The following is a 15552-nucleotide window of genomic DNA, read 5'->3' as shown; positions in this document are numbered from 1 at the left end:
GAATGTGAAATGAATGAACACTTCTAAACTTTCCATTGCTTTCTTTCTAAGTAATTTTGAACCCTATAGTAAAGAGAAATCGATGCTCGGACTCCAAAATTGTCCAAAATTAAAAGGGTTGACTTTAAACTAACACGACGTCAGCATGATTGTGAAATTACATTGCAGTTTCAGTTTTATGTTTGCAATTAGATCAAAACGTTCTCGTTTAACAACCTTGAATCGCCTCTCTATCAATGAGTGTTTATTGCTTTGTCAATTACTTGAATTAGGGGTGCTCAAAAAATTCGATGACCAAAAAAACTCGATCAACTGGTTGGGTTGGGTTGGGTTGAGTTATGAAGTTATTAGAGAGGACTTGAGCTTGAATAAATAAATACTTTATAAATTGGTTGGTTCGTGAGTTTTCTTGAATCTAGATTGAGTTGAATCAAACCAACCCGAATTTATTATTAATTTTAAAATATACATTTTGATTATGCTACAATTATATATACATATATTTATTTAAGTTTATAATTGTTTATTCTCCGGTAACTTTTTAAATAAGTTTTTTTTGGATATGAGGAAGGCAATTTTTCAAAATATAAATTGAAATTTATTTGTAAATTTGAATTAAAGGTTTGAAAATAAGTAAATATATATTTTACGAACAAACCTTTCACCTTTTGTTAAAATAAAATTTTGAATAAGTAACGGGAAGAATTTAAACTAACGAAACCAAAAAAATGTATCGTTGGGTGGGTTGATGGTTGGGTTGGATTAGGTTATTATTTAATAAAGGGTGCTTGAGTTGAAAAGTTTTCGAACCGAATTTGGTTGGGTCTTAAAAATATGACAACCCGACCCAATCTAACCTACAAACACCTCTAGCTTGAACAATCACCAGAAAATCTCTACGATTAGTCTTTGAAATTGTGAATAAATGTTATAAATGAAAGTTTTTTTTTTTCACGAGAGAACTTAGTGTCTAATTCAACCTATTTGGATCCACAGCATCGGGTTGGAGAACATTATCGAGCTTGACTCATCTAAAGGTTCAGTTACCTTAAATGCTCCCAAGAATGTCACTCATGTACCTCTCAATTATCTCCATATCACAATCCATGAATTATAACAAAGATATATCAAAATTTAGTGATTAAATTATAATTTCAATAGTTTAAATACCAAATAAATCCAAATTTCTAAATTTATATTGTTTCAATTATTTAAATTTTTGTTAGAAATTAAATATAAAAAAAAATTTATGTATTGAGTATGTCATGATCCATAGCCATTTTTAGAAAATCGATTAAATTGGTTAAAAGTATTTTTTTAATAGAATTAAAAAAAATAGAAATACAAAGGGAAAGGGAAAGAAAATGAAAGATCTTAAACTATTAAAACTATTAGTACGTTTTAAATTGTTTTGTATGAAAATAATATTATAACAAATATATATAAACATTTCAACATCCGAAGGCTCTAATCATGCAAAGAGTTTAATGTCCACATGAAGTTTAACACGTGGACCATTATAAAATTTAGCGAAATAATTTTGCAAAAGTTTGAACTTTAAATTAATGTCATGTGGCTCACATAAGTTGACGATTTCATAAGACGAAATCAAACTTTCCTTAAGGATAAATTGGTGACACTAGATTAAGCTAATTAAGTGGTCTTACTATCGACGTGATTAGAAGTTGGGTTCTATATAAGGACATGTGTCCCGTGGTTTTACACATGTCATATGTTTGTTATGTGTGAGATATTTATGAAATGATGTATGTAAAATGATATGTTGATGATATGATACATGTGATGATATCTTGACGATATGATACATATTATGATATGTTTTATGATATGATATGATATGTTGAAGAATATGTTATGTGCATGATATGACATAATACAATATATGACATGAATGATACACAGTAAATATATTTTGACATGATCTACAACCCCAATATATGTTTTAAAGGCTATGATATAAATTGATATGATATGAAGGAAAATGGGAGCGGTTGTTTTACATGGTTTAATGAATGTGAAAAATGTTGGGACCTCATGTATCACTGTATGTTAATATGCATCAGGGAAAATGATCATTATGTTTATCATGATGCTACGACGGTCACTATTTCTACTGGGAGTCCGAGAATAACACCAAAGAATGTTAGCCCAAACATGAAAGGGGCTTAGAAGGTGTGTGAACCGACTAGTGAGTCCATATTCACATATACGAGCCGTGTGTAGAATAGTAAATACACATTCAATGACCCGTTTAGCGTAGCCACATCAGAGAATACGACTTTAAAATTATGGGTCAAATTGCATATTTTCGCAACTACCCCAATGTTAATGTGTTTTCAATGAATGAGAATATGCATTTTCAGCCATTAGTGCTAAATGATATATGTCGTATTTAGAAGCTAGCAAACTATTTGACTTATTTTGTTCAAAATATCTTCAAATAAGATGGTTTCTTGGAAGCATTTTAATATATTTATGTCATAGGATAGGTACAAAAATATTCAAAAATATTCAAAAGAACAAGAGGAATGAGAGTAAAAACAATCTCAATCTCATAACATGGAATTCAAATTTAAAGAAAGATGATAATACATTTGATAACACTGTAGAATACAAAAGCTTATAAAACAAAGTTAACTCAATTAACCAAATACAACTTCAAATATTGAAGTTCCTTGCAGACCATATAAATATTAAGAATATAACTTATTTATAAATGTAAGGAGATTGTAAATGTAGGGTGGAAATTTGTAAAGAAACAGAGGAGGCGGTGGTGAAGATGTTGGAGGTGGTGAGTTAAAGTAGTGTGGAGATGGTGGAGGAGATTCGTAGAAGTGTGGAGTTTGTGGGGATGGTGACGGTGGTGAAGGAGATTCTTAAACATATGGCGATGGTGAGGAGCGAGACGGCGGTGGGGGAGACTTATAATAGTATGGTGGAGGAGGTGAAGGAGATGGTGGTGAGGGAGATTTGTAGACATATGGAGGTGGCGGTGATGGAGACGGCGGAGGGGGAGATTTGTAGACGTAGGGAGGTGGTGGGGATGGTGATGGTGGGGGAGGAGATTTATAGACGTATGGAGGTGGCGGGGATGGAGAGGGCGGAGGGGGAGATTTATAGACATATGGAGGTAGTGGTGATGGAGACGGTGGAGGGGGAGATTTGTAGACGTATGGAGGTGGTGGGGATGGTGATGGTGGTGGAGGAGATTTATAGACGTATGGAGGTGGTGGGGATGGTGATGGTGGTGGGGGAGATTTGTAAATATACGGAGGCGGTGGAGAGGGAGACGGTGGTGGAGGAGACTTATAATAGTATGGTGGAGGAGGTGAAGAAGATGGTGGTGGGGGAGATTTGTAGACATATGGAGGTGGTGGTGATGGAGACGGCGGAGGGGGAGATTTATAAACATATGGAGGTGGCGGTGATGGAGACGGTGGAGGGGGAGATTTGTAGACGTATGGAGGTGGTGGTGATGGAGTTGGTGGAGGGGGAGATTTATAGACGTATGGAGGTGGTGGTGATGGAGAAGGCGGAGGGGGAGATTTATATACATATGGAGGTGGTGGGGATGGAGATGGCGGAGGAGGAGATTTGTAGACGTATGGAGGTGGTGGGGATGGTGATGGTGGTGGAGGAGATTTATAGACGTATGGAGGTGGTGGTGATGGAGACGGTGGAGGGGGAGATTTATAGACGTATGGAGGTGGTGGTGATGGAGATGGCGGAGGGGGAGATTTGTAGACGTATGGAGGTGGTGGGGATGGTGATGGTGGTGGGGGAGACTTGTAGACGTATGGAGGTGGTGGGGATGGTGATGGTGGTGGGGGAGACTTGTAGACGTATGGAGGTGGAGGTGATGGAGATGGTGGAGGCGGGGATTTATAGACGTATGGAGGTGGCGGTGATGGAGACGGTGGAGGGGGAGATTTGTAGACGTATGGAGGTGGTGGGGATGGTGATGGTGGTGGGGGAGACTTGTAGACGTATGGAGGTGGAGGTGATGAAGACGGTGGAGGGGGAGATTTGTAGACATATGGAGGTGGCGGTGATGGAGACGGCGGAGGGGGAGATTTGTAGACATATGGAGGTGGCGGTGATGGAGACGGCGGAGGGGGAGATTTGTAGACATATGGAGGTGGCGGTGATGGAGACGGCGGAGGGGGAGATTTGTAGACATATGGAGGTGGCGGTGATGGAGACGGCGGAGGGGGAGATTTGTAGACATATGGAGGTGGCGGTGATGGAGACGGCGGAGGGGGAGATTTGTAGACATATGGAGGTGGCGGTGATGGAGACGGCGGAGGGGGAGATTTGTAGACATATGGAGGTGGCGGTGATGGAGACGGCGGAGGGGGAGATTTGTAGACATATGGAGGTGGCGGTGATGGAGACGGCGGAGGGGGAGATTTGTAGACATATGGAGGTGGCGGTGATGGAGACGGCGGAGGGGGAGATTTGTAGACATATGGAGGTGGCGGTGATGGAGACGGTGGAGGGGGAGATTTGTAGATGTATGGAGGTGGTGGTGATGGAGACGGCGGAGGGGGAGATTTATAGACGTATGGAGGTGGTGGTGATGGAGATGGCGGAGGGGGAGATTTGTAGACGTATGGAGGTGGTGGGGATGGTGATGGTGGAGGGGGTGATTTGTAGACGTATGGAGGTGGCGGTGATGGAGATGGGGGAGGGGGAGATTTGTAGACGTATGGAGGTGGAGGTGAAGGAGATGGTGGAGGCGGGGATTTATAGACGTATGGAGGTGGCGGTGATGGAGACGGTGGAGGGGGAGATTTGTAGACATATGGAGGTGGTGGGGATGGTGATGGTGGTGGGGGAGACTTGTAGACGTATGGAGGGGGAGGTGAAGGAGATGGTGGAGGCGGGGATTTATAGACGTATGGAGGTGGCGGTGATGGAGACGGTGGAGGGGGAGATTTGTAGACATATGGAGGTGGTGGGGATGGTGATGGTGGTGGGGGAGACTTGTAGACGTATGGAGGGGGAGGTGAAGGAGATGGTGGAGGCGGGGATTTATAGACGTATGGAGGTGGCGGTGATGGAGACGGTGGAGGGGGAGATTTGTAGACATATGGAGGTGGTGGGGATGGTGATGGTGGTGGGGGAGACTTGTAGACGTATGGAGGGGGAGGTGAAGGAGATGGTGGAGGCGGGGATTTATAGACGTATGGAGGTGGCGGTGATGGAGACGGTGGAGGGGGAGATTTGTAGACATATGGAGGTGGTGGGGATGGTGATGGTGGTGGGGGAGACTTGTAGACGTATGGAGGGGGAGGTGAAGGAGATGGTGGAGGCGGGGATTTATAGACGTATGGAGGTGGCGGTGATGGAGACGGTGGAGGGGGAGATTTGTAGACATATGGAGGTGGTGGGGATGGTGATGGTGGTGGGGGAGACTTGTAGACGTATGGAGGGGGAGGTGAAGGAGATGGTGGAGGCGGGGATTTATAGACGTATGGAGGTGGCGGTGATGGAGACGGCGGAGGGGGAGATTTGTAGACGTATGGAGGTGGTGGGGATGGTGATGGTGGTGGGGGAGACTTGTAGACGTATGGAGGTGGAGGTGAAGGAGATGGTGGAGGCGGGGATTTATAGACGTATGGAGGTGGCGGTGATGGAGACGGTGGAGGGGGAGATTTGTAGATGTATGGAGGTGGTGGTGATGGAGACGGCGGAGGGGGAGATTTATAGACGTATGGAGGTGGTGGTGATGGAGATGGCAGAGGGGGAGATTTGTAGACGTATGGAGGTGGTGGGGATGGTGATGGTGGTGGAGGAGATTTATAAATATATGGAGGCGGTGGAGACGGAGACGGTGGTGGGGGAGATTTGTAGACGTATGGAGGTGGAGGTGATGGAGATGGGGGAGGCGGAGATTTATAGACGTATGGTGGTGGGGGAGATGGTGATGGTGGTGGAGGAGACTTATAATAGTATGGCGGAGGAGGTGAAGGAGATGGAGGTGGGGGAGATTTGTAAACATAAGGAGGTGGCGGTGATGGAGAAGGCGGAGGGGGAGATTTATAGACGTATGGAGGTGGTGGGGATGGTGATGGCGGTGGGGGAGATTTGTAAATATACGGAGGCGGTGGAGAGGGAGACGGTGGTGGAGGAGACTTATAATAGTATGGAGGAGGAGGTGAAGAAGATGGAGGCGGGGGAGATTTGTAGAAATATGGAGGACGTGATGGAGATGGTGGAGGAGGAGATTTATAGACGTAAGGTCGTGGTGGAGATTTATCATAATCTGGTGGTTGTGGTTTATCACGTGGAGGAGGAGGCGACTTATAAATATAAGTTGGTGGAGGTGGGGATGAAGGTGGTGGAGGAGATTTATAAACATATGCAGGAGGTGGTGATGGAGATGGCGGGGGTGGAGAATATAACGGTGGAGGTGGTGACTTATAATAGTACAGTGGCGGCGAAGATGGTGATGGTGGTGGTGGAGATTTGTAATAGTACGGTGATGGAGGTGGCGGTAAGGCATAAACATACTGATTCTTACCTGCAACGACCGTCGTAGCAAGAAAACATAATGCGACAACCGAAAACATTGGGAGCCAATGCCCCGAAGGTTTCGAAATCTCCATTTCTTTGTCCCACTAGATATCTAATGGGGAAAGAGCGAAGAAATATGTTTTTATGTTTAATGAACATGTTCCAAACTCCTTTTATAGTGATTGTTCTTGACAAAATCAAATTAAAAGAAAAAAAAAACATTTTTTGTTTAATACAAAATAAGAACAAGAACGTGTTGGGAGGGATCACTGTCGGCAAAATGAACCAAGAAACATTTAAATGTCTCACAAATGCAAGAACAAACATTCCCCTTACCCAACAAATGGCAACAAACAATGTTTGACAAAATCGAATTAAAAAAACATGCCTCATAATTATATAAAGTCAAATGAATATAATAAACTCAATAATGTGTGTGTATATAATATAGATATATATGTTTTTTTTTTTTTTTTTGAGACATGCATGGCACTTTGTTTGGGCTTAAAAGAAAGAGTTGAATCACACATGTGATATTCCATTTTGGTTGGAGAGGAGAACGAAACATTTGTGCCAGTAACGACGCTGACCGCAAAGGGGAGTGGATTTTGTTAGACGAACACGACTCTTTACAATGGTATGATATTGTCCACTTCGAGCATAAGCTCTCATGGCTTTGCTTTGGGCTTCCCAAAAGACCTCATTCCAATGGAGATAGTATTCCTCGCTTGTAAACCCATGATCTTTCACTAAAATAACCAATGTGGGACTCACTCCTAATAATCCTCAACAGATTTGGCGGGTCCCACATCGATTAGAGAAAGGAACAACTGCCAACGAGGACCCTGGACCCTGAAGATGGGTGGATTGTGATATCCTACATTGGTTGGAGAGTAGAACGAAACACCCACATTTCTCTAGCATACACGTTTTAAAGCCCCCTTAAAGGAAACCCCGAAAGGGAAAGCCTCTGGACTTGGGCCGTTACAACACATGCTGTCATAATCTTATACTACTAGATATCAACTCGAGCATAGTTAATTTGTTAAGATATATATTCTCGATTAAGAATCAAATGTTCAGAAATACAAAATTTATATATTTTCTAATTTAGACGGTGCAAAATTAGTATTATTTGATGTCAACACGAGCATATAATTCAACTGGTTATAAAATGTATTATCGACTAAGTGACTAAATATTTGAATTTCTACCAAAACACGTTGAATTAAAAAAAATATATAATTATATGTCTAGGTGCATTCTTATTTAGTTAATAAAGTCAAGTCATATATTATCATATTTCTAACCATCAAGTAGTTGAAGGAATTGATTATTCACATGATATAAACCTTAAACCAAACATGTTATTAAAATAACCATAGATGAGGTCCTATAATAATATTAGACAACTTATAAGGTTATGTTTTTAAGAAATGAGAGTGACACCTCATTTATTAAAAGAAAATAATTAAGAATTGCATAATGAAATTCAAATGGTCAACATTTGAGACGATAACAGTTATTTTATATATTAAACTATCATCGAATGAGTTTACAAGATATTATATCAATAAATTACTGAGAGAAATAAATTAAGTGTGACGTTTTCTTCATTATTGTTTAGGTTTAAATTATAAATTTAATTTCAAAATTAGATTCCTGAATTTTATTTTTCGTGACGATTTAGGAGAACAAATCACCCTTCATAAAGGTGTGGAAACCTTCCTCTAGCAGATGCGTTTTAAAGCCTTGCGGGGAAGCCCAAAGAGGACAATATCTACTAGCGGTGGATCTGGGTCATTACAAATGGCAATGTGCCAGCCTTCTTGCTGTTCCCCGGAGGGGGGTAGACACGAGGCTGGCAGGACACTGGGCCCTAAAGGGGGTGGATTTGGGGGCGATCCCCACATCGATTGGATAAAGGAACGAGTGTCAGTGAGGACGCTGGTCCCGAAGGGGGGTGGATTGTGATGTCCCATATTGGTTAGGGAGAAGAACAAATCACCCTTTATAAGGATGTGGACGATGTGCCAGCTTTCTCGCTGTTCCTTGAAGGGGGGTATGTTGGGTCTCGAAGGGGTGGATTGTGATGCCTCACATTGGTTAGGGAGGAGAACAAATCACCCCTTTACAAGGGTGTGGATGATGTGTCAGCCTTCTCGTTGTTCTCCGAAGGGGGGTAGACATGAGGCGGTGTGCCAGTAAGGACACTGGGCCCCAAAGAGGGTGGATTTGGAGGCGGTCCCATATCGATTAGATGAAGGAACAGTCAGCGTCATTTGGGGACAGTCCCACATCGATTGGATAAAAGAACGAGTGCTAGTGAGAAGTGGTATAGTATTTAAATCACAAGTCACGTCTTTTTAAGGTACAATCAAATATTTGAATATTAATTAATAAAACAATAGTTGAAGTAATGATTGAGAGAAATTGTTGACATAGAAACATGGTTGGAAATTTAGCACATGGAGCAACAGCTTGTGAAAATATTAATGATGTATTACAATAAACATTCCTATTTTAATAATTATTGGAATAATACGTCTTACCTTTGACTCTGCGCAACTTACAATTTTTTTCTCGTTCTAGCTCGACATGTCAACTTTTTTTTTAATTTTGTTCTTACCGTTTATATTTATTATTCTATTCAAATGGATGTTTAGTCTTAAAGAATATCACGTAATATTAAGTTTTATTAAAACATTATTCCTACTATATTATTTTCGAGGGATGTGTTTCCTAAAATATGTGTTTTATTATGTTTTATTTGTTCTTCTGGCGGCCACTACCATCACTGATTGGCAAGGACTTTTCATTGAGCAGACTCAATGCTATCTCGAGCAATCAAGAGATCGAGGGTTGCAAGTAAATTTACAAGATCAAGTATAAAGCATATGGCTCGCTTCAATGTCGGTTCATTTTCTACCCCAATAAGACGTGGAGTTAGTAACCCTGTATTTTGGTTTATTAAAATATAATATTTGAAGAATGAATATATTAGTTGTGGAATATATGATATTATACCTTAATATTCTTTCCTTTGATTTGTAGTATATTTTATTTTATTCTCGATATTTAATTTTTATTTGTTTTATTTTATTCTTGATATTTAATTTTGATTGATAATATATTTTATTTTATTCTCAATATTTAATTAGTTTAAATTTTGGGTAGCTTATAGACTATTGAAAGGTTATGAATATCAATGAAAATACACACCTTCGATCCCAATTCTATTTCTCATTCTCAACAATCTTTCCGTTCCAACAACCCGCAATATTTTGGGTAGCTTAGAGTATTTGAAGTACAAAACCACTCAAAACCAAAACAAGATTTTAGATTTGGAACCCAAAACCACTCGAACTCAATACAAGGAATCAAACCAATTGTAAAGTTCTAACCTTTACGTCTCATTTGAACCCAAAAAAAATAATAAGTACGTAAGAGAATAAGTAAATAAATAAGACTCCGGGAAAGGAAAAGTAGACAACTTGGAAAAGAGTATCAGATAGGAAAATATGAACGAGTACGAAATAGGGGACGATGATGACTTATTATATATACCTCTTGAGTTTAACAAGCAAGGTAGCAGCTCGAACCTTTTGATCGAGGATATAAAACTATAACAATAAAAGAAACATCAATCGTAACTACAAAGTTACAAAAACGATAGAAAATATCTCATTGATTCGAAGCTTTGCTCCCTATACTCGAGAGCGCTCGGGCGCTCGCCCCAAGACCAAGACTCAAGAGATATCAAACCCAATCCAAACACTGATAAAGCTAACACAAGGAACTAATCTTTATTCACTTTGGCACTCCATATTTTCACAAAAATTGTAATAACAAGGTTCTGTTCTTCTGTCATCTAAACAATGAACGGAAAGGCTTAGCGTTTTGATGTATCGCCAAACACCTCTTTGTAGCATATGGGGCAAGCCTGCACAACAAACCATAAAATTACTCACTCAAAACACTCCTAAAGGGCTTTGGTCTCGGTTTAGAGTTATTCGTAGAAGCGGTATACTCTTAAGTTTCATACCTTGTTGATGCTAAGCCATTTGGTTCCACAACCGGCATGGTAGATATGTTTGCACGGCAGAGTGATCCGTCGATCGCCTCGTTTATAATCCATCTGGCATATCACACATCTACATCCAAGTAAGAGGAACAAACTTAGACTCAGCAGGAAAAAGAAACAAACTGGAACATATATTCCAATAAATGCACACATCATGAACTAAGATATACCTCTCTCCACGAAATTTTTTCCTCGAGAAGAAACTATATTTGTATTTTGATATTGGAATCAAAGCGATCAACTCTTGCGAAAGACCTCGACTTTGAGTTCCTACTGTCTCGCCCAACTCTAGTAATTCCTGAACTTGAAATATTATAGATTTTTATTCAATGATTGAAAAAAAATGCATACATTCGAAGACGATTAGATCGGATGACACATAGTATAAAGTTTGTTTAGCATTAGTTCGAAACAGACATAACATCATGACCTCAGGATAATAGTTCAGCAGGCAGGCCTATCACAGAGCCCATTATCTTATCAAACAAATTTTCTGAATTCAATAACATTGGGTGGGGGATTCGAAAGGTAACGACCCAAGCCCACTACTAGCAGATATTGTCCTCTTTGGGCTTTCCCTTTTGGGCTTCTCCTCAAGGTTTTTAAAACGCGTCTGTTAGGGAGAGGTTTCCACGCCCTTAAAGAATGTTTCGTTCTCCTCCCCAACCGATGTGAGATCTCACAATCCACCCTCCTTTAGGACCCAGAGTTCTCGCTGGCACTCATTCCCTTCTCCAATCAATGTAGGACCCTCAATCCACCCCCTTCAGGACTCAGTCTCCTCGTTGGCACATCGTCTGGTGTCTGACTCTGATACCATTTGTAATGGCCCAAACCCACTTCTAATAGATATTGTCCTCTTTTGGGCTTTTCCTCAAGGTTTTTAAAACGCGTTTGCTAGGGAGAGGTTTCCACACCCTTAAAGAATGTTTCGTTCTCCTCCCCATCCGATGTGGGATCTCCGCCTAGTCGAGGATGCCCATTGGCCTACGCTTAGGTTGGCGTATCCTTATCAAACTAATTACCCAATAATCATAGATGTTTTAATGTCTCATCACGTTCTGGCATGTCCTCAACCTAGAATTTTTCCAAGTGCCTGCAGTTATTCTATCTCGTCTAGTTCAAATCCTTGTTTAATATCAAAGGTAGCTTCAAGAATTTGGTAAATCTTAAAATTGATATTAGAATTCCCATGGTTTATCTGTCCCCATTACTTGGTTCTTCTGACTATGGGGTTCCATATATTGATGGAAATTGATACTTTCACTTACAAATAAAAAGAAGACAAGTTAACAAAAACTTTGTCAAATGCACTAACCTCGTAAGTCATATTATCAGGATCTACATTGTCTTGCCAAACAACCTACACTTAAAGGTAAAGACCCATTCATCAATGATCTTGAGATTAAAAAAAAACACCCTGCCAAACATGTTTCAAGTAGAAAGTTGATTTGTCAAACCATATAAAACCCACAAACCTGAAAATCATGTGAATTACGATGTCTCCTTGGACCTGTGAGAAAAGTTGTCATTAGTGCTAGAGAGGAAAACTATGAATCATTTAGAGGTAACGCGATGACTAAAAATTCAAGGGAGATCGTGTTTCAAGAACCATATTCCTTTTTGGTGTTCAACTAGACAAAAACTTATAGAAATCTTCAACAAGCAGTGTTTTTTTCCAGACGTAACGTTCATCCGATTGTATGTATTCATTTCAATTATGTTCAATGAAGTAGTATGTGTCACTCCTACTAGAACGTTGTTACAGAAGTAAATATTTTGCATACTTGTAGGAAACCTCAATGGTGAACCCAACAGATATTAGACAATTAGAAAACCCTTTTGGATGATGCTGAGAAGTATCACTTACATTCTACATGGTTGTCAAAGGCTGTAGTATTTGAAATTTCTTCAAATTCAGGATTTACTGTACTCTGTACATTAGGCTGAGTAGAAAAGTTTTCTAGCCTTCTATGTTCATAAATTACGGGTTCGTGATCATGCATTCTATAAGCTTGAGGTTGGTTGTAATAGGTTGGACTACCAAAATCTGAAAACCCGAACTTATAGAAGTTCGAGTTCAGCGGAGGGTAAACATTCTCCTGCAAGTGTGAAACTTAATAAGTTACATTGTCATTTCCATTTACAATCAAAACTAATTAATTACAGCAACTATAGAGAGCAGACTATGGTTGAATTTGAAATTGTTTTGGTAGCTAATAAGCTATAAAGAGAGGAAGACAACTTTCAACTTGAAAGAAGATTCGACTCAAAAGGTGTGAAATCCCACGTCGGTTGGGGAGGAGAACGAAACATCATTTATAAGGGTGTGGAACCTCTCTCAAACAGATGTGTTTTAAAACCTCGAAGAGAAAGCCCAAATAAGACATATTTGCTAACGGTGGGCTTGAACTATTACCAATGGTATCAGAGCCTGACATCGGCCGATGTGTCAGTGAGGAGGCAAAGCCTCGAAGGGGGTGGACATGAGGCGGTGTGCCAGCAAGGACACTGGGCCCGAATGGGGGTGGATTGAGAGTCCCACATCGATTGGAGAAGGGAACAAGTGTCAACAAGAATGCTGGGCCCCAAGGGGGGGTGGATTGTGAGATCCCACATCGGTTGGGGAGGAGAACAAAACACCCTTTATAAGAGTGTGGAAGCCTCTCCCTAGTAGACGCGTTTTAAAAACCTTGAGGGGAAGCCCAAAAGGGAAAGCGCAAAGAAGACAATGACCGTTACAAAAGAAAGGTCAGGAAAAACAGAAAAGACAAAAAAACAAAATAATCATAAGCTGCGAGGACGATGATGTTCGGTAAATTTGAACGCAGAGAACAGTGTAACAACAAAAAAACTCCCAATTCAAAAGTTCAAGAGCAAGGAACAAATCAAGTTCAGGAGTTTAGAACACAGAAGCAAGCAGATCTGAAGTACCTGAGAATGCGAAGCATCCGAAAAAATGAAATTTACGTGTTCGTAGGTAAGACCTTCAAAATATTCCAGAAAACTTCCAGCACTGTTATAAGGATGACTGGTATTAACATGATGAACTTCTTCTGTATGCGTGTTGTTCCAACTCATTTCATATACAAATGAATCCAACAAATATTCTGTACAATGCAGAAACATCACAAAACCCAATGAATACTAAGCCACTCCAAACAGTTCAGCAAAGCCAAAATCCACTACAAGAGTTCATCAAACTGAATTGTTCCAGACTGAATTGTTCCAAGCAGAAACGGAAGTAAACCCGGTTAGATGAACACGACTCTCCACAATGGTATGATATTGTCCACTTTGAGCATAAGCTCTCATGGCTTTGCTTTGGGCTTCTGATCATTCCCTAAATTATCCGATGTGGGACTTTCATCCAACACCTCCCCTCGAACAAAGTATGCCTCCCCTTAATCGAGGCGGTCGAGCCTCGATTGACTATGCCTTCGAGGCTCACAATACTTTTTTCGACATTTGAGGATTCTATTGACATGGCTAAGTTTAGGGCATGGCCCTTAATAAAGACTCACTCTCATGGCTTTGCTATGGGCTTCCCCAAAATACCTCATACCAATGGAGATAGCATTCTTTGATTATAAACCCAGGATCATTCTCGAGGTGGGACTTTCATCCAACAAACCCAGTTTTATTTTACCCCTAAATGTGAGACACAGGACATGAATTACAAGAACATAGAGTTTATGATATCACAGATTGAAGAAGCAGCAGTAATTCAGTAAACACAAACACAAATTACACAGATCAGTCAAGAAATTTCGCCTAAAACTATCCGCCATAGCCAAAACCTGTCTCAGCAAATCTCTAAGCTAGCAGATCCCATAAGAAAACTGATAGAATCCAAGTTCTACAAAATCATGCAACAATCAACCAAAGAAGAACCATCAAAGAGTACCACATTCCTTCATCATTTCGCAAGCAATTCTTTGAACACAAACAGAAAACCCAAAATGTAGGTTATTTCAAACTCACATTTAAAACGCCGGAGCGATTCGGAGAATCCACCAAGCAACTCCGACGCCAAATCCCAAGAACCAAAAGCTCAGAAGAACATCTGGGTCAGCAGAAAAAGACCCCAATTGGATGAACAAGTAAAGGGAAGGTGTAGAAGAAGAGAAAGGAAGGCAAAGGGGCGAAGGAAACAAACAAAAGCAAACAAAAGGGGCGCTCGAAAACTATAAGAAAATGAAATCGGAGAAGAAATGGAAAGAAAAGGGGAATTGATTCGAAAGGAATGGGGGAAAAGAGAAGGAGAGCGTCTATGATTGAATGATTGTGGTTGATTTGGTTCGGTTGTGTAGGTTTCTCGGCGAATTTGGATCGAAGGCCGAGAGAATTTCTCTCGCTTTCTTTTGTTTGTGTTTGCGTGCGAGAAGAGATTCGTCTTTGATTCACTGTTCAATTACAAATTTCTTCGCTATCGCTCTTTCAAATACATATAGATTAGCAAGATCAGATGCTCTCGTGTTCTAAATGTTTATATTCACATCTCCGATTTAATTAAATTTCACATGGGATAATGGATCAATACTTTTTCTTTTTCAAACTTGCTTCAATTATAACTTCACTCTACAAACTTTCACTTTTTCATTTTACATATATATATATATATATATAGAGGTAATTATATGCTTCATTATTTAGTTCATCCAGTGACGGGATCTATATAGGTTTCGTCGAGAATACCAAGTAGATCGTCAACTATATGCTTCATTATTTAGTTCATTCAGTGACGGGATTTTGTGAGATCCCACTTCAGGGGTAGTAGACGCGTTTTAAAATCGTGAGACTGATAACAATACGTCACATGCTAAAGCAGACAATATCGTAATAAGGTCTATATATAGGGTTCGTCGAGAATACCAAGTAGATCGTCAACTATAGGCTTCATTATTTAGTTCATCCAGTGACGGTAT

At 40.2% G+C, this 15552-nt stretch overlaps 2 protein-coding genes across 2 annotated transcripts; both read right to left on the bottom strand.

Moving 5' to 3' along the window:
• Nucleotides 1-2897: 2897 nt before the first annotated feature.
• LOC111461345 (extensin-2-like) lies at nt 2898-6663 on the bottom strand. The gene is made up of 2 exons (XM_023104842.1): nt 6524-6663; nt 2898-6487 (listed from the first exon to the last, which is right to left on the bottom strand). The coding sequence occupies exons 1-2, from the start codon at nt 6630-6632 to the stop codon at nt 2898-2900; spliced, it is 3699 nt and encodes a 1232-aa protein (XP_022960610.1). The 5' UTR covers nt 6633-6663.
• Nucleotides 6664-10155: 3492 nt separating this feature from the next.
• On the bottom strand, nt 10156-15063 carry LOC111461475 (E3 ubiquitin ligase BIG BROTHER-like). Its single transcript, XM_023105006.1, has 8 exons — nt 14609-15063; nt 13559-13734; nt 12495-12726; nt 12103-12137; nt 11943-11987; nt 10795-10922; nt 10586-10694; nt 10156-10483 (listed from the first exon to the last, which is right to left on the bottom strand). The coding sequence occupies exons 2-8, from the start codon at nt 13703-13705 to the stop codon at nt 10433-10435; spliced, it is 747 nt and encodes a 248-aa protein (XP_022960774.1). The 5' UTR covers nt 13706-13734; nt 14609-15063; the 3' UTR covers nt 10156-10432.
• Between the last annotated feature and the right edge of the window lie 489 nt (nt 15064-15552).

The sequence above is a fragment of the Cucurbita moschata genome, unplaced genomic scaffold, assembly GCF_002738365.1.
Source record: "Cucurbita moschata cultivar Rifu unplaced genomic scaffold, Cmos_1.0 Cmo_Scf00025, whole genome shotgun sequence".
Taxonomy (NCBI): domain Eukaryota; kingdom Viridiplantae; phylum Streptophyta; class Magnoliopsida; order Cucurbitales; family Cucurbitaceae; genus Cucurbita; species Cucurbita moschata.
Note: the sequence above shows the minus strand (reverse complement) of the source record. Positions and strands in the feature narration are given on the sequence as shown.